Source organism: Cetorhinus maximus, chromosome 1, assembly GCF_964194155.1.
Source record: "Cetorhinus maximus chromosome 1, sCetMax3.hap1.1, whole genome shotgun sequence".
NCBI classification, from domain to species: Eukaryota; Metazoa; Chordata; class Chondrichthyes; order Lamniformes; family Cetorhinidae; genus Cetorhinus; species Cetorhinus maximus.
This window is the reverse complement of record NC_135879.1, coordinates 65,251,870-65,276,342: the sequence shown is the minus strand read 5'-3', so window position 1 is coordinate 65,276,342 and position 24,473 is coordinate 65,251,870. Positions and strand designations below refer to the sequence as shown.

The 24,473-nt window shown below is 40.8% G+C and overlaps 1 protein-coding gene across 7 annotated transcripts in view; it reads right to left on the bottom strand.

Annotated features, from left to right (window-relative positions):
• Positions 1-48: 48 nt before the first annotated feature.
• Positions 49-24,473, bottom strand: part of trim2a (tripartite motif containing 2a) — a 179,660-nt gene continuing 155,235 nt past the window's right edge. For 6 of the 7 annotated variants that reach the window (XM_078541539.1, XM_078541557.1, XM_078541546.1 and 3 more), the window contains exons 7-12: positions 21,062-21,165; positions 18,311-18,478; positions 11,538-11,718; positions 8,557-8,627; positions 2,620-2,760; positions 49-2,380 (exon numbers count right to left, since the gene is read on the bottom strand). In XM_078541539.1, the coding sequence (XP_078397665.1) occupies positions 2,228-2,380; positions 2,620-2,760; positions 8,557-8,627; positions 11,538-11,718; positions 18,311-18,478; positions 21,062-21,165 (818 nt within the window). In that variant the 3' untranslated portion in view covers positions 49-2,227. The remainder of the gene's footprint in view (positions 2,381-2,619; positions 2,761-8,556; positions 8,628-11,537; positions 11,719-18,310; positions 18,479-21,061; positions 21,166-24,473) is intronic. The other variant, XM_078541584.1, reaches the window with a different exon arrangement.

Sequence of the window (24,473 nt, the reverse complement as noted above, 5' to 3'; positions counted from 1 at the left end):
TTTGGAAACACATATTAGGTATTTAAAAGAACACAGGATTTGGACATCTTGAGTGCATGACATTTTTATTTTTCCCCCATGTGCTGTACACAAAACAAGTTCTTTTCAACTGAATCACAACAATGGAATGTTTGTAACATTCAAATAATGCATAAATTATCCCTCAAATATTAGCAGAAGCATTTAACATGGAATTTACAACAAAAAAAAATGCCCAAGTTGATAAACTGAATTCCAGTTTTGTTGCACACACAATGCAGAATCCCCAAACATTTCTGTGAAAACTCTTTGTTTTTGTATGATTTCTGACAGAAAAGAGTACACCTGTTAAGGCCATGCTGTTACACGCCATGCGAACTTCAGTGATGCATGGGGAAGGGAGCAGGAGACAGGAGTCACCTACTCCATTCTCTGAAGTACAACAAAAAAGGAGCAAAAGAGGACTTACATTTATACACATCACATCCAAGCTTCAGCTATTCAAAATACCACCTTCAGCATCACTTTTTAGTGTTTTGAACATATTCTCCCAAACAATTTCCCAAACATTTGGCAACAGAGGCATTTGTTAATACATTGAGATAAAATATAAATAGTTTTGTTCAGCATTTTTACAGACAAAATAATAATGTTAAATTTACAGCCTAGTGCAGCACTTTGTTCTTTGTCCCCTGCTCAGGAGAGATTAGTTACTTACTGGTCCAAATAAATGATTACTAATCTACACACAATACTAACCATTTACATTAACTTGGGTTTTTCCTCATCTTCCCAAATTCCCCATCCCCTCATGAAAAAAAATGTGCACAACAGCAATTAAATAGTTCTAAAACAGCAGCCACAGATTAAAAGAGACTATATTTATGTTGAATGTAAATCAGCTCTCAACTTTCAATATTTTAGTGCACTTCAAAAGATTGACAAATTTTCTCCAATTATGCAATCTTAGCACAAATTAGAATGATAAATAAATGCAAACTAATTACCTGAGTAGACTGCAGAAAGAACTAGCAAATCATACAACAAACCTAGCAAATTCAATAAATAGCGACAGTAGAAAATGTATCTTAATGAAGGTGTACATGTACTTTCACTTTGCATCCTTTTGCTCTGCAGGATTATACCTCTGACCAATTTAGTTTAGGATACATTAAATAACTCAGGCTAATATTAATGTTTTATTTCTTTTAAACTTTTTGTCTTAAATCAAGAATGACAGATTGCACAGCTAACAGAGCGGCACATAGCATGCATCATGGACTTTGGTTAAAACTGGGAATCTTGATAAAACAACCAGAGACCTATATTTGATGCCGTTATTCTAAAAGATCTCAAGGAATTAAAGCACAATATATATACTAGGCTGTCAATTCCCTCATGAATTTGCTGTAGAATTGCATTATACCATTATACCCTGGTGCAAAACAAGTGGCATTATTCTGGAATTAGTATAGTTGTGGTATTTAATAGAATATCTGCATTAATGTGATACAACTGTCAATGTAAGAAAATGACTTAATGCATTCACTACAGACTTCCAGTGATTTACCCTCCATACTAAAATATGAGGGTTTAATTGTAAGACCTAGTTAGAGAGAATATATATATATATAGGTTATAAAAAATAAAAATGTAGGTGTGAACAAGGGCGGTAGCAGACATTCATTTTAAGGAGCAGAGAGATATCCATAAGCACAAAATCAAGTGCTCAATTTACTTATGAATGTCACTGAGGACACCTCTCCTGCTTTCTGCCATTTACTGATTTGCAACCATATACTCAAGATATATACACACATATATATATCTGGACATTTGATGTGAAAGCTCTTCAGTATAGAATGAATGCAGTTTCTGTTTAATAATACACTAGTACGTTTTATTCCTAAATTCATGAGCAGCTAGCTACATACTCCATTATTTGTATCTGCATATCTAGATGTGCAATCGTCTGTTTAATTTATTAGTTTTATGATAACAATGTTTGATTCCTGTGAAGCTGGAACACACAGCGCAATGAAGGGTGGAGGAAATCCTTGGGTATAAAACTGCACATATTCTTCCACATGTCTAGTTTACCTAAATAAACTGGGGCAGGAAGAGGGTTCCAAACAAAAACAATCTTCAAACAGGCGACTCCCATCCTAAAGGTAAACTGAATGAGTTAACACAGGAACTCATCTGTATCCAGTTCTCCAATTAGATTTGTAGATCCAAAGATCAACTGTTACTGCAAATAGCGATAAACTTTAAAGCAGTGATTTCCAGAGTCAGCTACTACCACATGACCATCAGAGGTCAACGCCAGACCTTGAGGACCATACAGAGGATCAGCTGAAGTGTTAATATAAGAGAGGAATGATCCACTTCCATCAAACACCTGTTTTAAAATAGAAATAAACCAAAATTGAAACTAAAACTGAAGAGTAAAGATCAATTTCAGTTTGTCTTCTATATATTCGAAGCTACAGAAAAATGTTGTTAATGGCAAGAAGTTTTTTTGAATAATATTGTTCAATCTCTGCATTTACCAATCATTTATGTAGCATCGGTTAGCTGAAGAACAAACTTGTAACAAAAATGTATGTGACTTCGTGATTAAAACTATATTTTTATTACCTGTATGCGACTGTTTCCCCAGTCAGCAACTATAATATTTCCATTGGAATCCACTGCCACTCCTGTTGGAGCATTAAACTGGCCATTTCCTTCTCCATTAGACCCAAATTTTAATACAAACTCGCCATCTGTGTTAAACACCTATGCATAAAATGAGAGTATGTAGCACATATTAAAAAATACACAATTAATCTTAAACTTTTAAGCCAGGCAAGGTAGGATTTTCCCATCCCAAATTAGGATGGAATGGAGGCAGAATGGCAAGAACAATGGCACCGGTGCCCTGCTTGCTAGTCTGCTGTGCCTCCATTCCCACCTCTGGTGACATTCCCTAGGACAAGGATAGAGCGTGTGGGGGGGGGTGCTGGGCAAGTGTGGGGGCGGGGGAATGGCGGTGTGGGACAGGTGAACAAGTGAAGTACAGATTGAAGTCATTTGGGAGCTCATTTCAAAAATGCCTTCTGACCTCCCAAAATTTTCCAGGGGTGGGCTGCCGTTAGGAGCTCTCTGAAACTGACCAGCTGAACAGGGGCAGCAGTGCTGAAAGTTTTATTTAATGCAAAAAAGTGATAGTTTGGACAAGAAATTAAGGAGCAATAATAGAATTTTACTAAAAAACCTTACTCTATTCCAGGTCTCAACTCTTCATTTGCCCTGACCACTTGGAAGATGAAGATTCTCTTTTTAAGATAACATACAGATGGCAGCCACAACAAAGACTGCCAATTCGGGCTGGAACACGGGCAATTTCCCTGATGTTCTGCCAGTTACAAAGTGGGCAGCAGACTCTAGGGTCATTAAGACCCCAACCTTGTGAAAATCACGCTTCATGGCACACTGAAGACGGAGATGGGGATGGGAGGACAATATGGGATAATTCCCACCTCCAATGAGAAAATCTGACCCTTAGTGTTCAGTACAATTATTTTGTTTTTAAAAACGATGCAACCAAGTTAAAATCCTGTATGGCTTTATTTTTGTCTATGCAAAAATCCTTAATTCATTGCGGTGAATTCAAGCCATTGAAAGCCAAATGCAGTTCAAAATCATATTAACAGTCGAGAAAGGTAATTATTTTACTTCCTCTGATTCCACCCCCAAAAATAAATTTCATTAGTGCAATACTTGGTTTAAATGTGCATAAAAATGCTATTTTTATTCCCAATAGCATAGAATTGCAATGTGCTGCTATAGTGGGAGAATAGAAACTTTACTTTAATGCGATGCCAATATCGGTATTTAATTTTTCCTCAATGTCACATAAGTGTCAGCACAAAGATAGGACAACATGTGGTCAGAAGAATAGATGCTAGACTATTCATCATTACTGGTATTAATCTATTGAAACTAGACCAAAATCAAACCTGGCATAAGGAGCTTATAGTCAGTAATAAACAGATCAAAACAGTAACAGAACATCCAGGTGCTTCAATATTTTAGCAGGACAGTTAAGTCAAACTATTAATAATTTTAAATGTTTGCCTGACATTTCATTGAGCTTTCAAAACTAGAGAAAATACCTGAGACCTTTGTCACATACAATTTAGAAGGTTAGTGATTCTGACCTCATTTAACAAAAAAAAAATCTCTAATGATTTCATATCTGAAATATTCAAGCTGGAAGAAATGCATACAGAATATGAAATGGAGACAAGTTTGTTTCACAAGTGACTAACGTGTATATTCTCCTGTTTCCTATTGTGTTTGTTTACTTAATATTTAAAACATAGATACAATTCTTTCCATTAAGTCAGACAATGGTGCAGGGCAGTTCAATACCTCCTGCCATCAGACATACCTAGACATAGCTGGCTGAAACTGAAGGGAAAATAAGCATCATGAATTGCGTGAGCAGTTAGTTCCCAAATACTACTGTTTTTTATAAGTCCTAGAGAGAGATAGTACATTGCTCTACATAGGCCTAACAAATGTTATTCCTGCAAATAAAACAGTTCTGCCGTCATCACATGTCTCCTAAAGCAGCAGCAATTCTGGACCTCTGTCCATGCAAATTGCGGCCCAACCTCCAACCTCCTTTTTTCTGTCCAAACTCCTTGAACGTGTTGTTGCTTCCCAAATTGGTAACCATCCTTCTTGCAACTTTATTATTGAACCCCTCCAATCAGGGTTCCACCTCTGCCACAGTACTAAACAGCACTTATCAAAGTCATAAATGATATCATGTGTGACTGTGACAAAGGTAAACTATCTCTCTACATCTTTCCTACATTACAACAGGTGACTACACTTCAAAAAGTATTTCATTGGCTGTAAAGCGTTTTGAGGCATCCGGTGGTTGGGAAAATTGCTATATAAATGCAAGTCTTTTCTTTTTCTCTTGACCTGAATGCAGCCTTTGACACAGTTGACCACACCATGCTCCTTCAATACCTCTCCACCAGCTGAGTAAAACTGGCCTCACCTGGTTCTATTCCTAACTATCTGGACAGAGAATTACCGTCAATGGCTTCTCTTCCTATCCTCGCACCATTACCTCTGGTGTCATCCAAGGATCCAACTTGGCCCCCTTCCATCCCTCATCTGCACGCTACCCTGTGGTGGAATCATCCAAAAAGTTTTCACATGTACATTATGATTCCCAGCTCTACCTCACCACCACCTTTACCGACCCCTCCACGACAGCCAGGACTGGATGGGCAGAAATTTCCTCCAATTAAATATTGGGAAGACAGGAGCTATAGTCCTCAATCCCCATCTCAAACTCTGTTCCCCAGTTACCGACTCTATCCCTTTCCCTGGCAACTGTCACCGACTCTATCCCTTTCCCTGGCAACTGTCTGAGGCTGAACTCAACTGTTCTCACCTTGATGTCATATATGAACCTGAGGTGAGCTTCTGATCGTTTATTTGTGTCATCAATAAGATCGCTTATTTCCACCTCTAACATTGCTCGACTCCACCCCTGCCTCAGCTCAACTACTGCTGAAACTCTCATCCATGCCTTTGTTACCTTGAAACTTGACTATTTCAACACACTCCTGGATAGCCTCCCATTTTCTACTCTGTGTAAACTTGGAGGTCATCCAAATCTTTGCTGCCCATTTTCTAACCTACATGAAGACCTGAATTTTCACACCTGGATCAGGAGCACAGAGTCGGGAGAATGTTCGGTACCATGTACCCAACTTTGACAAACAGCCCCAAAGGCTCAGGTTTTCATTCCGGAGGGGTGGGGTGTAATGGGACTTGTACCCACCAACCCCAGAAACAGTTTGGAGGCAGCTGGGGCTGCTCGGTGTGGAGGCGGGCTGGGCAAAAGACCAACCTCAGTGATCTGATACTTTGTCCCAGCTGCAAAAGACAAAACAATAGAATAAAAAAAGCCCTCTAGCCCTCAACCTCACCCCATGCCCCATTGATGCCACCTCATGCCCCCACCAACCCATTGTGGTTCCCATGGACTCTCATACCCTCCATGCCAATCTATACCCCACCCACCCCCTTGGTCCCTTATTGCCCCTATGCCAACTTAATGCCTACCCATGTCCCCACACAACACCCTTTGCCTTTACACCCTCCACGCCAACTTACCCAGTATCCATCAGGACCCATGCTGAGAGGAAATAAAGTTCTAAAGGTTTATTGATGAATTCACTATTAAAAACTCTCATTGATTAAAAACCCATTCACTACATGTAAATTCCTTCAATCACTTACCCTTATGACAAGGAGCATTTGTATTCATAGTCCCACTTCAAAGACTTTATAAGCACTTGGAGCTGTCAATCAAACTGTGAACTGACAGGCACCTCACTATGATAATGATAGGTTGTGAAATCAGTCATGCAGCACCAATCCTATAATGACAGCCATCAGGCTTATGTCAACAGACAGTGAAATAGCAAGCACTGCTTTTTAAAAACATTATACACAGTATTTTTCAAATATTTAAAGAGTAAGAGATTTAAATGCCTTCACAGCACCCTTGACAGCTCCAATGAGCTTGACAGTTTTTATCCACATTTTACGCAAACTCTTGTCTAATTTTAACAACCCCCAAAGGGCACCTTACCTCTCCCAAAGGGCACCTCACGTATCCCAAAGGTGTCCCGGTATCCTTTCTCTCCAAACATCTCCGCTAACTTTAAACCTTCTCCTGATAGGTCTAAAGTGCACAAGCTATGTTTCAGACATCCCACTAGTGTAAACTGGAACCGACTGAAGACAGCTGCACTTTTAACATGTGAACCACAGATATGCAAAGTGCAACCTGCCCCTTTTCTCCACTTATCCCCAGCCCCCTGCAAGAATGATGTGGGCCGGGTTCAGGGACAGGACTTTCGGATTGAAGCCTCCAGCACTATTTTGCCTAAGCCAAGGACCTTCTCCATTCACCCAAACATTTAGGCCTTAGTCCCATTCACCCGTCACCCCTGTGCTCGCAGACCTACATTGGCTCCCGGTTAAGTAATGTCACTATTTTAGAACTCTCATTGTCATTTTCAAATCTGTTTGTGGCCACGTCTCTCCCTGTTTTTGATCTCTCCAGCCCCACAACCCTCCTAGATATTTGTACTCCTTTAATTCTGGCCTCGAGCAACCCAATTTTAAATTGATTCACTATTTGTAGCCATATCTCCAACTGCCTAGGCCCTTGTTGTATTGTGGCCTTGTCACCTATTTGTAATAGAGTTGATCTGCAGACAACTTTCTAAGTGGAAACAGTAGGTTTATTTACAATACAGCCAACAGCAATTACACATGTGCTTTCAACTCCATCTCTACCTCTACACTGACTGTGGAGGTAGCCCATGCTGCTAACGCATTGGTTTACACAGATCATGTGATCTTACATCACAGACTATTCTTAAATGTACAGTCCAACATTTAACAAAACCATAATTACTACAGCCCTAAATTCTAGAATTCCCTCTCTAAACTTCTCCATCTCTCTACCTCTTTCCTCTTTTAAGATGCTCCTTAAAACCTACTTCTTTGGCCATGCTTTTGGTCATATGCCCCATTATGTGTTTTGGTTTCAAATTTTGTTTTATAATGCTCCTGTAATGCACCTTGGGATATTTTATTATATTAAAGATGCTCTATAATAAAAGCTGTGTTGTATTACCAATGTATGACACCGTGGATGGCAGAATTAGAGCTGTAAATCAGATAGTGTATTTCTAATCACCCTATTGCATGATAAAATCTCATTCACTCTGGACTATAATATGCCCCATTGTAGATACAATATAGTCAATTATTAAAGATACTACTTAAATGTAACCTCCCTATAAAGACTGCACATCACCTAATAGAAGTACAGTGGCACTGTCCCCAATTATTAAAATACAACAGATTTAAGAGACAAAACAAGGCACTGGAACCCTAAATCTAAACTTGCTAAAAATCAAGCTGGAAGGGGAAAGCAGCAAATTGCATAACACATTGTCCTTTCATCTTTGAGACCCAGGTTTCAAACCAGTCCTTAAGGATGGAATGAAATGCTCCCCCTTTCTTTCTGTGAACTGCAAGAATCCTATGTATAATAAATGAGGACCATCCTAATTCTTTCCTGGTATCTTTGGGTGCATAGCTACACTGCCCATTAATCCAGTACAAATTGCCAATCTCTCAGCCTGTAAAGATGGTTAATATGAGAAATAGAATTTAAAAACTGAAGCAGAGGGGCATTAAAGTTGGGATTAAGGCGTGTTAACAGTTAATTGACTAAGGTTTAAAAAATGAACAATGACATCCATCACCTCATCTGCACCAAAATTTACAGAAGGTCAATTTAGCATTCTGTGAATAAACCCACAACAGCCAATTGGGTTTCCATTTTAGACCAGTGCTCACCCTTCTACCTAATGAAATCTTCACTTTGTAAAGGAGCTGGACAACAGCTCTCTGCATTTAGTCATCCTTAATAAAAGGTGTGCCTAACAGATTACCAACACGTAAAGTTTTCTATACCTTAACAGAATGGTTATGAAAATCAGTAACAATGATTTCATTATTGTTGTTGACCGCTGCAAAATGAGGACCTGAAAGAGAAAGGCAGAAAATTAACAATATTGTCAATATGTTTTTAAGAACAATTTTCTTTGAAAACATTGAATAATGGGTTTGGATTCTGAACACAAAATGTATTCTAACACTAACCACATGTTGCTTTTTTTGAAACACTATAGGTATAGGCAAATCGATGATAACCAGATGAAAAATAAAATTATCTTCGTACATGGAACTTCCTATTCTATAAAATCTGCATGGAGGAACCGAACTTGCATTTCCAACAATTTGCATTTGAACAAACTCAATCCAAAATGAAAGGCCCGATTTCTTTTGGAAAGGAATTTAAATCCTTTCCTGTTACTAAATCAAAATATTCAAGTGTTTCTGAAGCTTGGACTGCTTTGTCAAAAGGAGCATTCGTGGAAAGAACCATCATTTTATTCAAAAGGGGTAATGGGATAAATATTTGAAACGTTTTTTTAAAAAATGGCCCTTAGGGGAGATAACGAAGGATCGAGATTAGTTTTGGATTGTTCTAGCTGGTACAGACACAATATGCTGAATAGTTTTGTTCTATGCTGGTAATTTCTGCGGTTCTACAAAGACCTGGAACAGTGTCAGTTAGTAATCCAGGTCCCTCTACTTTGATTAATGAAAAAAAGTGTAGTACATGTCAGTTGGTTGGAAAGATCAACTAGCACTTCCGAAAGAAGTCTAAAGGCCAGCAACTTTTAACTTCAGCTTTTGCCTGTGTAATTGTTGTGGATTGGTTTCTGCCTGACTTCTTTCTCTTTTACATTTCATGAAATCTTTTAAACTCATTAATTATTGAACAGTCATTTAGCATCACAATGAATGTAGTTTCTGACCCTGGAAATAGCAAGCCTGTCAGAGCTCTGCAGAATAGATGTACCCTATGCCAAAAGGGCAACTGCAACATCAAAGAAATTGAAAAATTCCAAATGTGAGGTGCATAATTTTTAAAAGGGTCATAATCAGTGGAAGATCTAATGTAGCATTTAGTTTATCACCATCATGAGGATGTAACTTGTGTGGAATGTCCAAGAAATGGTTGATAAGTGGAGACTTGATTCTTTTGTGACATAAAAATTGGTAAATCTGGTCATTCTTTAAGAAAACTAAAAAATGTCAAAATTAGTTTGACCTGAAGGGTATTAGATCCTGTAGTATTATATGTGGATTAAATTAATTTTCCTCTCTATAAATCATTCATATACTACTTCAAAGAAAATATTTTTTGTCAAAAGTCATGCAGCAAGCACTACTTTCTCCTAACAGCATCATCAGAAAACCTTTACACCAAACCAAAATAATTAAACCATTTCTAGGAAAGGGAAGTGAAAAAAGTCACCCCTGTGTGCATTTGTAAAGCAAAAACCTAAATAAGTCAATGTTCATATTAATAAACCAAACCAAAAGCTCAAGCTTAACTAACATTGATCCTAAGATAAAAACAAAAATGTCTGATGAAGGGTCATACGGACTCGAAACGTCAACTGTATCCCTCTCTGCAGATGCTGGCAGACCTGCTGAGTTTTTCCAGGTATTTTTGTTTTTATTCCAAGATTTCCAGCATCTGCAGTATTTTGCTTTTAGCATTGATCCTAAGATTGCTTCTCAATTCTCTTGGAGGGGTATTCTTAGTATCCCTATGCTATAAGATCACTAGGTTCTTGCCCAGCAATCACAAAGTACTTATTAAGAGGTTTGACACATCAAGTACCAAACAGGGTAACTAGTCAACTGTCGAAAAGTGCAAAAAAACTGTTCAGGAAACTGTAATAATCCAATGAAAAAAACAAATTAAGCAAAATAAATGAATATATATTTTATATAAAGCAATGTACTTCTTCAGGTCAATATTCTGGATTGAAAGTTCAATCACGGAAAGTTCCCAACAATTAACATTATAATGTTTACAAAAGGAAATGGCTATATAATATTTTTTGCTGGGAGGGAATGTTGAGCAGAATTTACTATTTAGTAAATGGTTGGAGAATGCCCCCAGAATCATGGTATACACATTGTAATTTGATATCAAAAAACAAAGTTCAAACAATTATATCAGCCATTGATACCACAAAATCCCCACATAAATACAAAAAAAGCAAATTCAAACAATGAAAAGAGAGCGATGCAGACAGAGGAAGGTAAAGGCATGTGTTAGAAACAATAATGGAGCCAGCATTAAAAAAAAAGTAAAGATATTAAAGTAAATGGATCTATCATAAATTTAAGCACATTTTGGCAAGATATAACACTACTTAAGATGCCAATTACTGTTATAAAAATAAAGATGCCACAGTAGGCCACCAGATGACATAGAAGAACAAGTTCCATTCCACCACCTAGACCCTTTACGCTCTAAAAGATTATTGAACTGATGGCACAGAGCATAAGGATACGACTATTAATCGTTTCCAGAATATCCCCATGTTGAAAGTTTGCAATTTCAGTAGTATTAGAGGCATGCACTAGTTATAGGAATGGAAAGTCCCTTGGTAGGAAGCACAAGTCGAACAACAGACTTGTAGAATGTCACAAGAGACTTATAAACAAAACCAAGATTTTACTCATTGCCAGGTTCATTTTAGAATAAGACACAAAATATATGTTGACTCATTAAATAGGAATCTGTTTAAGCTCTAAATATGGGATTTTTTTTCCCCCCTTGATTTGCTCTCCAGAACACAATTTTATGAATTTTTGGCAACCCTTTAGTTGACATGTATCTTTTTTGGATTTATTCATCTAATACAGATGACAGCTGGTGAAGTACATTTGGCAGGAATCATGCAGTTATCATCGTGTTTAGGACAAGAACAAGCATGCATTCAATTTATGCATCAAGATTTGACCATGCTAAGTCTTCATGCAAATGTGTGCAGAAGAGGCAAGAAAGGGGGTTCAAGTATTACCATCAAGTGTACCTGCAAACTGCTTGTCACTGTTTCCTCGATTACCAAATTTTGTCACCAGTTTCCCATTAGGCTGGAAAATAAAGACGCAGCAAGCCTTGTTGTCCACCACAATTATATGACCATTCCGATCCACTGCTACTCCTTTTGGTCCCAAAAGCTTCCCAGAACCTAGCTTGGTCTGTCAGGAGAGAATGGAATGCAATCATTTTAAAAGTAGTTTTATATTTTTATTCTCCAATTTTCCCCTCAGCCAGATGGATGTGCAGAATTTCCAAAGTCATTCTGCAGTCATTAGGACGCAAGTGCCACAGTGAGACTGAGGAATTTCAGGGATGGACGTAATCCTACTGCAGTGGAGTTCCAGAACAGTGCACTGCCTTGATGTCTAATTATGGTTTGTTATAATTGCTGTCAATAGATAAAGTTGTATTTTACTTTGACTAATTTGAAAATAGTAACTTGGGTATTTAAAATAATTTGAAAATTTTAGCAACCATGCATCTGAATTTACAAAGGATGTGGGAAAAGCTTTTTTTAAAAAAGATATATTATGTGAGGCAAATATTTTGTTCACGTTAGAATTATAGAATCACAGTGCAGAATGGTGCCGTTCATCCCATTATGTCTGTGCCAGCTCTTTGAAAGAGCTATCCAATTACTTCCAATCTCCTTTGTAAATTTCTCTTTTTCAAGCACTTATCCAATTGCCTTTTGAAAATTCCTATTGAATATGCTTCCACCACACTTTTAAATTGTGCATTCCGGATCATAACTTGCTGCATAAAAAAATGCCATGGTGTTAAATGCTCAGAAACACCTAAAGAGAAAAAAAATTGCAATTATATAGTGTCTTTCACAATCTTTGGATGTCCCAAAGTGTTTTGCAGCCAATGAAGTAGTTTTGAAGTTAGTCACTGCTGTAATGGAGGGAATGGTCAGTCAATTTGTGCACAGCAAGGTCCAAGAAACAGCAAGGTAATAATAACCAATAAATTGTTTTTGTGATGTAGATTAAGGGAAAGATATTGACCAGGATTCCGGGGATAGCTTTCCTGCTCATCTTCAAAATAGTGCCAAGGAACCGTTGACATCCACTCAAAGAGCTTTTGAGTTCTTGGTTTAATGTCTCATCCAAAAGACAACACTTCTGACAGTGCAGCATTCCCTCAGAACTACACTGGAGTGTCAGCCTAGATTTTTGTGTTCAAGTCTCTGGAGTGGGACTTCAACCCAGAACCTCCTGACTCAGACGAGAGGCACAGCTGACCTCAGAGTAACTTACCTTTATTTTTTCCAGGGAAGGAAAATTGAGGAAACAATGGTTGGGAAAACCAGCTTAAGACCTGGAATTTGAAAAAGATCCACCTTTTCAGAATCTTGATAGGGGAATTGTGCAGTGAAGTTTCTTTTGCTTAGAAGACAAGTTAATCTACATTAAAATAAAGGGTTATCAAAGGTTAAGGCCTGAATTTTTGCTCGAGTTAGGAGTGAGGAGTCAGGAAAATTCCCAGTTCTGCAAACCCAACTCAGGAGGAAGTGCCCCAAATGGGGGTGGGGAACAGTGTTAACAGGAGTTGAACCCACTGCCCCTGGGAACAGTTCACAAGCAGTCACAGGGGCTGCCGGGTGTGGAGGCGGAATGTGCAAAAGGCAGGCGTTGGTGATCTGGGACTTTGTCCAAGGTGTAAAAAAAGAAACAAAAACAACCCTCCAGTCCTCACCCCTCACACACTCCCTATGCCACATCCATGCCAAAACTATGCCAGTCTACACACTCCCATGGCCCATCATAGCCTCCATGCCAACCTATGCCCCTCTACCCACACCCCAGGCCCTTTATATCCCCTATGACAACCCATGCTCCCAACACACCACCCTTTGCCCTTACACACCAATTGATCCAGTATCCACAATGGGCAGACCTCAGGAGCCAAGGTGAGATGAAACAAAATAAAGTATCTATCGCTAACTTTATTTTTATATAAAACACTCTCATTCATAAAAACGCATTCAATACATTTACATTCTTTCAATTACATAATCCCTTATAAAAACATTTCATTTAAGTGCTTGATCCCTTGTAAAATCAAGCATTTGTAGTCATAGCCCCACAAAGTCTTTATAACCACTTGGAGCTATCAATCAAGCTGTGAACTGACAGACACCCAGTGTGATAATGATAGGTTGTAGAATCAATCATGCAGCACAAATCCTATAATTATAACCCTCAGGCTTATGTCAACAGAATGAAATAACAAGCAAAGATTTTTTTTAACTCCAGAATGTTTTGTTTTAAACATTTAGAGGGCCGGAGATTTAAATGCCTTGACAATTCTAATTAATTTGATAGTTCCCTGTGAGTTCATCCACTTTTTACACACATTCATGTCTAATTTTACAGTCCCAAAGGGCACCCTGACCTCTCCAAGAGGGTACCCAACCTCTCCAAAGAACTTGGGGTAGACCTTCTCCTGAAAGGTCTAAAACCCACAAGTCATATTTTGGATATTCCAGTTAGGAAAATTGGATGTGTTTGAAGGTAGCTGCACTTTTACATGTGCAGCTGCCTCCGTGAACCATGGATGACCATGGAAGGTGTTCATAATGCAGCCAATCAGGTTGATTATCAGCCTGAAAATCCTTTCAACATGCCTATGGCAGGTGGTAAGAGCAAGAGTCTCCTGGTTAGCCATGCTTGATGCAGAGTAGCGCCCTCAAGCTACGTAGCCTCTGGCTTCAGGCTGGTGACCTGTTACAGGAAAAATGAGCAGTGGAAACAGACAAAAGCATATGCTTTGTCTGCCTCATATGTGACTGGACAGGGGAAACTTAAGAAGATATCACATGCACTTGGATGAGGGGGAAGGTAAATCATTTCCACTGTTTCTTTTTGAGCCATACGATATGTGGCCTTTTGACTTCTGAAAACAGCCAATGTAAAGAAAACAGGCATTTCAAATTTCAGGCTTGACTTAATATTATCAAATTACAAGTATCCTTGTGTATACCGAATATTGTAATCTTGCATTTGTCTCCACTTTACCCCTACCTCTGAAAGTTTCTTAACTAATATTTAGATAATTATCTATATAACTAATACTAAAAATCATGCATTGAATCCTGCCCACAAACCCTGTTTCTTGTCACTATTTCTGGTCACACTTCTGTGTCAACACTGAACATTGTAAATTGGTATGTCATAATTTCTCCATTCAATTTTTTGTCACAATGCAGTCCCAGGTTCTGGCAATTAGATGGCTCTGTGCAGCCACTCCCCCATCACCACCACCACCATTTACATACTAACAAAAGTTTATATTTAATAATCAAATGTGGGAAACGTTACTGGCAATATACTCTGTTTTATAAAGGTACACAACAAGGAGAGAGACAGACCAAAGAATGATAAAGTTTATGCATGATAAGCATTCTAGTGAGAAGAGACCAGTTGTAAGTTATAAATTTTACATAAATATATATTAATGAACAGAATATGATATCATGAAATACAACCTATTTGTATCACTCCTTATAACATGGACAATAAAAATGATGCAATTGCTAATGAGCTAACCTCACTTACAATCCTTGAAACTAGCCTTCCCTTTTGTAGGCTGCATGCATTCATGCCTCAACTAGAATTTCTTACAGCCTTCCTTTGGTTGAAGAAAATAACAAAACCTCTTGGTTGGTTTCAAAACTCAAACTAGCAGCACACAGCTTCCCCGCCCTGCAAGGTCTTGATCTCTCTGGCTGGGATTTTGTCAAAAGCTTGTCATTCCCGATGTTGTAACCATAACTGTGCACCACTTCTACTTTCTTTCTTTTTGCTCTTTGCCATGCAATTACAATTAAAATTCTAAGTGCCAGTAGCGTGCATGCAATTTAGCAGTGGGGGAAGCTTTCATTGGTGAAACCTGCTGTCAACTAACTATTCTGCATCTATGGGTGGCCTCTTAAAGAGTCTCCTTACTAAACAGGGACAGTCTGCATCATGGCCACAACTTTTCTGCCCAACTACATTGCCATTAACACAAGACTTATTGAGAGCACAAGATGGCACTGATGTTTTTCAAAATTAAATTTCACATTACATTGGTTTCACTTTACTCATGTACATCATTGTTATTTGTTGAGACTAGCCTAGTCAGAGGGCCAAAATGTACCGGCACGCCTCATGGTTGGCACGCACTGATGGTTACAGTGGAGTTACGGACATTTCCTTTATTGTGGGAGAAACAATGTTGCGTTTTTGCATTCACTCTTTATTGAATGTTCATGTTAGTGTCCAGCATTGTACTCGCCACTCTGTGGAGCATGGCTGAATTTGCAGGCTCAGCTGGCCCTGCCTTTCATGCATTGTAAAGGATATTGTCCGAGATCATTCTCAGCAGGGATAATTGAAGTGTAGGAGGTGAACTCAATGTTCTATAAGGACTCTGTCAGCCAACACTCTGAGATGGACACACATTTGGACAGTACTGAAACAGCCCTTTATGCGCCTCATTTTCTTATCTGACTGACTAACCCCACCACCCCACCCTCCCCTCTCCCTACACCCAGGATACCAGCCCCTTCCTCTTCATGCCCCTGACCCCGCTCCACAACTCCCTTACCACTGACCTTGTCGGTTACGAGCCTCCGTGCAAGAGTCCACTCTCCCACTCCCCTCCCTTGTGTCAGAGTTGAACAAGGAAAACCGCAGACCTTAAACACACGCACAAAGCTGACAAGTGCACACTGCCTTTGAACTGGGTGCCACGAGATTCTCACGTTTTGCAAACTTAATCTTGAAGGTAGGATGTAATTTTAAGAAAAGGTTTTACACTAGTATGAACCCAGAACAGGCTGGTGTGAGGCTTGAAAATATGCCGCTGACTTTATCTCTGCATCTCAAGCTGCCATCAGGAAATTGAAAATTCCCGTCCCACCTAATTAAGTCACCCTGCACGCCACGTTTCCCGTTCTTGTAGGCTCCATAAAATCCTTCCCTTTCTAAACTCAGTACGTTTCCTCAGATGGAATTTAATTTCAAAATAACACGTTGGCCCAGAACTTCGGGTCTTTAGATTGGAACCCCGTGCAAGTCCCGGCATGCTGACCTCCCTGGGAATTGCCCAGGAAGTTTGAACTTCCGAAGGGCAATTCCCCTGCTTCAAGAGACCCTACTTAAAAGTCTCTGACTCTGAGTTAGATTTGGAGACTTCGGACAGTTCCGACGTACTCACCTCAATAGTTACCCAAGAGATGTTAAGTTACCCAAGAAAAATCTTAGTAAGCACAGAACCGACCCCCCAGTCACTTACACTGACCCCAACCACCTCTCCTGACCTTCTGACTAACCTCGACCCCCCCCCAGTTACCACCCCAACCTGACTACATCTCCCAACCACGACAACACCCAACCTGACTACCCCCCAAACCCACCTAACCTACCTGTCATCCCACCAACCTACCACCCGACCTATGTGCCACCTCACCCAGCCACCCTACCCATTAATTTATTCATCCAATCACCCATTCACTAACATTCACCCATTCACTAACATTCACACTGGATCGTTAAACTTACCACACAGCATCTAGTGCCATAAAAAGGGAGCTTGTCCTGTCTTTCATCTGACGCTACTGAGCTATGATGGAGTTCTTCGATGGATGCTGCACTCAGCATTTCTGGAGAAGCCGGGCTTGGAAGACCACCACGAAATGCGGAGCAGCAGAGGTGTAGAAAGGTTTGCATGGAGAAGCAATCTGATGATGATTGCCGCTGCATGGAAGATCTGGGCTATTATGTATTAACCTAAAACCCCTTTAATGCAAATCTCTCAAAACAGGCTCCATTTAAATATGACTTTTGCCACACATCACATAACAAACTAGAAATTCTCTCACATTGTATTGGTCTCGGTAAGGAGTAGGGTGAATAAAGGGATAGGACAAGTAAGCTAAGTGGGTAAGGGGACAGGGTGTGTGAGCTAGATGCGTAAGAGGGTAGGGACGAAGGCGGGTAGCATGGCAGGTTGGTAGGTGGGTTGGATGGCAGGTGGCTGAGTGGGTAAATGGGTCAGAGGATAGTTGGTTTGGGTCATTGGGGTTGTCAGGTTGGGAGCTGGTCAGATCAGGTCGTGGAGGAGTCGGTGGGGGGAAAATCGGGTGGTGCTGGGGGCTAGTTAGGTTGGGTTGATGGGGCTAGTCAGATCATGTCAGAGTGAGTTGAGGGCGCAGGAAGGGAGACAGTGGGGGGATGGAAACAGTGTAACTGATTTGGGGGTGAGTTGTAACCCAGGAGTTAGACTAGGTTTTTCTCTGTCCAGCATTTCCTGCGTAACCATCCTGGTAAGTGAGTCGGAACTGTCCAAAGTCTCCGACTGTAACTCAGAGTTGGAGACTTTTCTGGAGGGTCCCAGGGAGCAGGTGAATTGCCCCTCCGAAATTCAAACATCCCGGGCAGTCCCCACAGAGTCCTTGCGTTGGGTTCCGTAGCGCATCTTCCGGGGTACGTCCGGTCTCCAACCATCTGGAGATCAGAAAATCTGGGCCAAAGATTGCACCAATTATTACCTGTTTGAAGTTACAATTGCATTGTGCACGGCTCAGACGGGAATTGTCTTGATTGATTTATTCATCGAGGACTCGTTTAGTTTTTTTTAAAAAATAGATTAAATGAACAATGAACAAGAATATTTGACAAACATTTTAGCCATATTTACATGCAAGCGTGCACACATCTCAGTTAATTAACTAGCTTACTACAAAGACTACCTGCTCACCTTGAATTTCCCATCCGGTGAAAAAATGCTCACCCACTTGTTATCATAATCGGCGATGATGATGTCACCACTTGGGTGTACAGCTACACCTGTTGGACGCTGCAGCTGCCCAGGAGATCGGCCACGAACACCAAACCGGTTTTTAAATTGTCCATCATTTGAGAAAATCTAGAATACAAGTTTATTACATCTTGTATAATGTTGAAGTTATGAATCAAAATGTTATATTTTGTCATTTATAAAAAAATATTTATACTGTAATCTGTATTTTTTTTTAAGTAGAATCGGTTAGGCTGTGTAAAGAAGCAGAATGATCATCTGTATCACTACAGAAGGAAAACCCACTTAGTGTAGTACATTCACAATTCAATTCCCCAATAATTTATCAACCTGGCCTAAACCAGAATGCATGTTCAGCTTGAAGTGTTTGAGGAAGCACTAATAGAATCTGTAAGGTTCAAAATGGAGGTTGAGAATAGACTTGAGATGTTGAGTCATGGCTATCAGCCTATACTTTACTAACAAGGACATCATCTAGGTCAATTCTACCAAATGCTATTTTACTTAAAATGGAAAATGTGATAATGTTTTTAAAAGCCTCGTTAACAAATATTGGCATAAGTAGTACTTTCCAGAGTAAGAGCCATCGAATTATGTTGGAAATTTGGTCCCAAGTTACCATGACAACATTGTTGCTTAGATGCCCATTTTGAAGAGACCTTATAGGAATACTACTTTGAGTTAAATAGTTCTACACAATTAATCCCATATTTATTGTTAATAATGCTTGTGAGCTTGAACAAATTGAATGCAAAATTTGGCTTCATAGTGCCATGCTATGGTGGCTTGAAGCTTGCAAAATGGAGGCCAATCTGCTTCTGGCCACTTCTGGCACAGCACACAATGCTTGTAAGGACATTAGTGTGGGTGTGCTATTCATGCACCAGAAGCAGGGTAGACTGTGACAATAAACAGAGTGTCCAATGCTGATTTGGCACTCAACCTCCATTTTGAACCTTACAGATTCTATTAGTGCTTCCTCAAACTCTTCAAGCTGAACATGCATTCGAGAAGCAACCCCCAACCCCCACCCACTCTGCTACTTAAAGGCATCAGCGTCAGACTTTCACTTGAGGTCCTTTAGACTTTCATTTGCTGCTGCGAGATAGAAGTACTGTGTTCACTGTTGATGGAGGAGCTCTGAGAAGTTGTTGGATTCAGAAGGGAGCGGTGCTGGACTTTTGCCAAAGGGGTCAGAGAGTTTGAAGGCGTGTCAGCAAAAAGCCTGCTGTCCAAATTGGGGGCTACAGAATCATAGAACAATTCAGCACAGAAGGATCACCCACAGCATTCTAATTAGTCCCACTATCTCTTCACTTTTTCTTGTGGAGGTGGTGGAGTGAGGGTGGAGGAGCTCTCCAATACATGTAGGATATGTCTCCAAAATTGTGGTGGTCAGCTGCATCCTTTGCAACCCAGCTCCCACGAGGGCACAGCCCCTGTTACCAGTCGGCACCTCAGGTGGAGGCAGCAGCAGAGGAACAGCTAGCATCCAAGATCCTTGGTTGCTCCAGATGGGCTTTCCACGAGCAGCTACTTGGGAATCCAGTCCCCTAAAATCTCATCTCCATGTTGCCGCTACTCAACACTTCCCCATAAATTTCCAATAATTTATATAGATTTTTCTTTTCCCACCTATTTCCATTATTTTTAAATGTATTTCCATCCATTGTTTTATCTCTACCTTTTAGCCTATTTCGATCCCTTCCCCCCACACCACCCCCACTAGGGCTATCTATCTTACTCGTCCTGCTTTCTACCCTTAATGTCACCTATTAGCACATTTCTTAGCTAATATCACCACCGTCAACACCTCTTTGTCTTTTTGTCTGTGACATCTTTTGTCAATCTCCACCTATCACTGGCCCTCTATCCAGCTTTACTTGTCCCATCCCCCCTTAAACCAGCTTATATTTCACCTCTCTTCTATTTTTCCTTAGTTCTGCTGAAGAGTCATATGGACTCGAAACATTAATTGTATTCCTCTCCGCAGATGCTGTCAGACCTGCTGAGTTTTTCCAGGTATTTTTATTTTTGTCTTTGTTTTGGATTTCCAGCATCCGCAGTTTTTTGCTTTTATCTTCCACATCTTTCCATGCCTTCTGCTATGACCACCAGTGTCCTCCAGGCCAAAATTCTGAAATATAAAAAACTGGCCTATTCACTCGATGTTTCCCCGAGTGCCTGTCTTGAGAGTGTCTTTGCTTGACCTAGTGCTCCTACACAGTACAACCCCAGTGACTACACGTGGCTGGTGGAAGGCTGCTGACTTTCAGTGGAAGAGTCTGCAAATGGCCTTGCATAAACAAGGTGCATTGTAGCAATTCACCAAGCAGATGCATGGGAACACCGCTACCTGCAAGTTCCCCTCCAAGCCACACACCATCCTGACTTGAAACTATACCGCTGTTCCTTCACTGTCATTGAGTCAAAATCCTGGAACTCCCTTCTTAACAGCACTGTGGGTGTACCTACACCACATGGATTGCAAAAGTTCAAGTAGGTGTCTGGAGAGAGAGAAGAATGCCTGGAGCTGCAAGGTGTGTTGACTTGAGAATGTTGTACAGGAGAATGTTGTAAAAGTCATTTAACAATTCAGAAGAATATACTGATGCAAGTACATATTGTCAACTCAAGAGTAGAGCAGGACACACAACATAAGAATGAAAACCTTTTACAATATACCCTTACCTGCACACATTGATTGTTACTGTCTGCAATCATGATCTTTCCACTGGTGGATGTTGCCACTCCCTGCAAATTAGTGAATTCCCCTTTATTCCTTCCCTTTGTTCCTGCAATAAAACAAAACTTGTGAAGTGTACACACCTTTATTTGGAAAGACAAATGTTGCATTAACTGGAGCCACAGCATATTCTTAAGCAAGCATCACTTCTACCAGAATGTTTATGGGAGAAAAACACTCAAATAAATCAGAAAAAACACTATTAGTGACTCCACATTCATAACATCCTACAGTTTTACAGAGAGCAATACACTGTTCAGAGGTGGTGGCATAGTGGTATTGTCACTGGACTAGTATTCCAGAGACTCAGGGTAATGCTCTGGGAACCTGGGTTTGAATCCCACCATGACAGATGGTGAAATTTGAATTCAATAAAAATTTGGAATTAAAAGTCTGATGATGACCATTGCCAATCGTCGTAAAAACCCATCTGATTTACTAATGTCTCTTTAGGGAAGGAAACCTGCTGTCCTTACCTGGTCTGGCCTACATGTGACCCCAGACCCACATCATCTTACGCTGTGATTGTGCTCCCTAGGTTGACTCTTAAAATGCCCTCTGAATAAGGGCAATTAGGGATGGGCAATAAATGCTGGCCTAGCCAGCGACGCCCACATCCCATTAGCAGCTCCCTCTCTGCCAACAGTGCAGCGCAGTGAAAATTTACATCCATGTTTTCTTCAATGTAACTTAGCAAAGCAAGCTACAAGTCCAAGGAATTTCCCACTGTAGCAAAAGCATCAAATCACACCATGGAGCTTCAGGGGCTATATTTGATACACTATCACTGAAGCATATAATTTGATTTGAACTGATTTTTAAATATTGACTCAGATCTGCTTTCATGAATAATCTTAATCATTGGTGAAGACAATAGCTACTTGTAGGAAAAGGGATTTATTCAACTTAAATTCAACATTGCATTGCACACATTTTATCTGGTCAGATCATAGCCAAAGTGCCAATCTCTAGATATGTAGCAGAACAAAGCAATATCTCGGGATCAGGTCAGAATTTGCACCTTGCACTCAGTTGTAAGGATAAGGAGAACTTAAGAAATAGGAGCAGGATTAGGTCCTACAGTCCCTCTATCTGCTTCATCAATTAATAAGATCATGGCTGATCCCCAACCACAAATCTATTTTCCCACCTGTTCTCCAAATATGTCAATTCCCCTGGAGTCCAAAAATCTATTGATCTCAGCCTTGCATATCCTGTACTCATTGACTGAGCATCCATAGTCTCTGGGGTAGAGAAGTTTTAAAAATTCACAACCCCTCAAGTAAAGGAAGTTCTCCTCATCTCAGTCCAAAGTTGCCATCTCCTTACTATGCTCCCTAGTCCTAAGCTCTCCGGCCATGGGAAACAGCCTCTCAGCATCTACCCTGTCAGGCCCTCTCAGAAACTTATATGTTTCATTAATTTGCTAATGCTCATTGTCTAAAACTATCTATTATTTGTTTCACTATGCAAGTGTAGTTCAGACCACATAGTGATGTTCAGTCATTGATAAATTAATATTCTTACCATGGCTACTGTCAGCCAACATTTATGCGGCATCATTAACATAAAGAACGTCTCAAGGGATTTCACACAAGAAAAACTGCCAAACAGCCAAAGTGGGAGAGATTAAGAAGGGTGATCTAAAGCTTCAAAAGATTAGTTTAACTGAGGGGAATGGAAAGGTGTATGTTTTGAATTTCAGAAAGTAGAACTCACTCAGCTGAATGTACGCTTTCAAGAAGGAGTTAGATATAGCTCTTGGGGTGAAAGGGATCAAAGGGTATGGGGAGAAAGTGGGAGCAGGCTATTGAGTTGGATGATCAGCCATGATCATAATGAATGGTGGAGCAGGCTCAAAGGGCCAAATGGCCTACTCCTGCTCCTAGTTTCTATGAATGATCCACTATCAATGGGGGTAAAGTGGGGGGAATGGGAAGGAAGTTGCACAAAAGACCAGAGCCAGGAGGGATGAAGTGTTTGGATGGGGCAATATTACACTGATGAGATTGGAGGAACAGGAGGGAGTTGAGGGAAGAATCGAATATCATTGGGGTGAATTTTATGTTCCGGGGGGGCATATTTCTTGGCCCCCCTCCCCCCCCTCAGTTAAAAAAGTTGGTCTTGGGCCGACTGACTTCAAAAATGCTTGTCCTTCAGCTGCCCTTAACGAGCCGAGAGTGAGACTTCTGCCCCTCAGGGAAAGGAAGTCCTGCCCCTCAAGAACTGCCAGCCAATCTGATTGGCTGGAAGCAGAGTAGTGCCAGCAGCGCCATAACTCAGTGGTGCCCACTGCTGGGCTACAAGGAGTTCCGAGAAAGAAGAACATGGATGCTGGACTTACAGCTAATTCCTGGGCATTTGGTCAGAGAGAAATCAGGGACCCTAGGGAAGGACGGGTTGGGTTCTGGATACCAGGGGAGGAACAAAGGGGATACCAACTTGGGGGTTATCCCTGATGGGCACAGCACACCCTCAAAGGAGGTAATCCTCTTGCCTTCCCACCTTTAAGCCTGAGGTTGTGAAAGAGTGGGCTGGCTTTCTTCATTCCACCTTCTCCCAGCAGCACCCCCCACCCACCCTCCTCCCCACCACCCCACCCCACCCCCAGCCCCAGCCATATTATGGTGGTGGAGGCAGAATGAGGCCAGTTAAAAGCGTTAATAGGCCTAAGGGTGGACGGACTGGCTGAAGCCTTAGCCGCCCATCATATTATGGGGAACAGCTCAGGGTGAGCAGGAAGGTGGTGGGTCGCAAGCCAGTGAATTTCAAGTACCCCTCCCCAACCTGTAAAAACACCAGCTGGGTGGGGGGGTCTGTGAAATTCTTCCCATTGTGTCTGTATTTTAGACTAGATAAAAGCTGGGAAGACCCATTTCAGGTTACAAACCCTTGTGCCTGGTCTCTCCTATTGGAAGTGCACTGACAGCCACATTGACAGCTGAGTCAGGGCAGCCATGAAGCATCTGGGAAATGCAAATCAGGGTTTAATGTCTGTTGCAGGACCCGGAAACAAAACTGTTAATTGACAGGACGAATTATGCACCATGCATGCACTGCTAGATATTCCAGGTCTTCAGAAAATAGTAAGTAAAAATGAAAAGAAGTAATTAGTTTCCGTGGAGTCAAAAGGCAGCTTGGCATAATTCCTTAGGCCCCAGGCAGCAAACTGCATCAGGACACCTGATCAGTGCCCGCAGCTCACTGGTTTCATGCAGATGAAGCCCGAGGCCCCCCTTTCAACCAATTCCCAGGTCAATGTCTCAGGTATATGGTGCGATTGCAAACTGGTGCTGTTCAAACCTCTCCCCAGGCTGCACTGTGGGGGGAGGGTGTGCAGAGGAGAAAGAGGAAAAA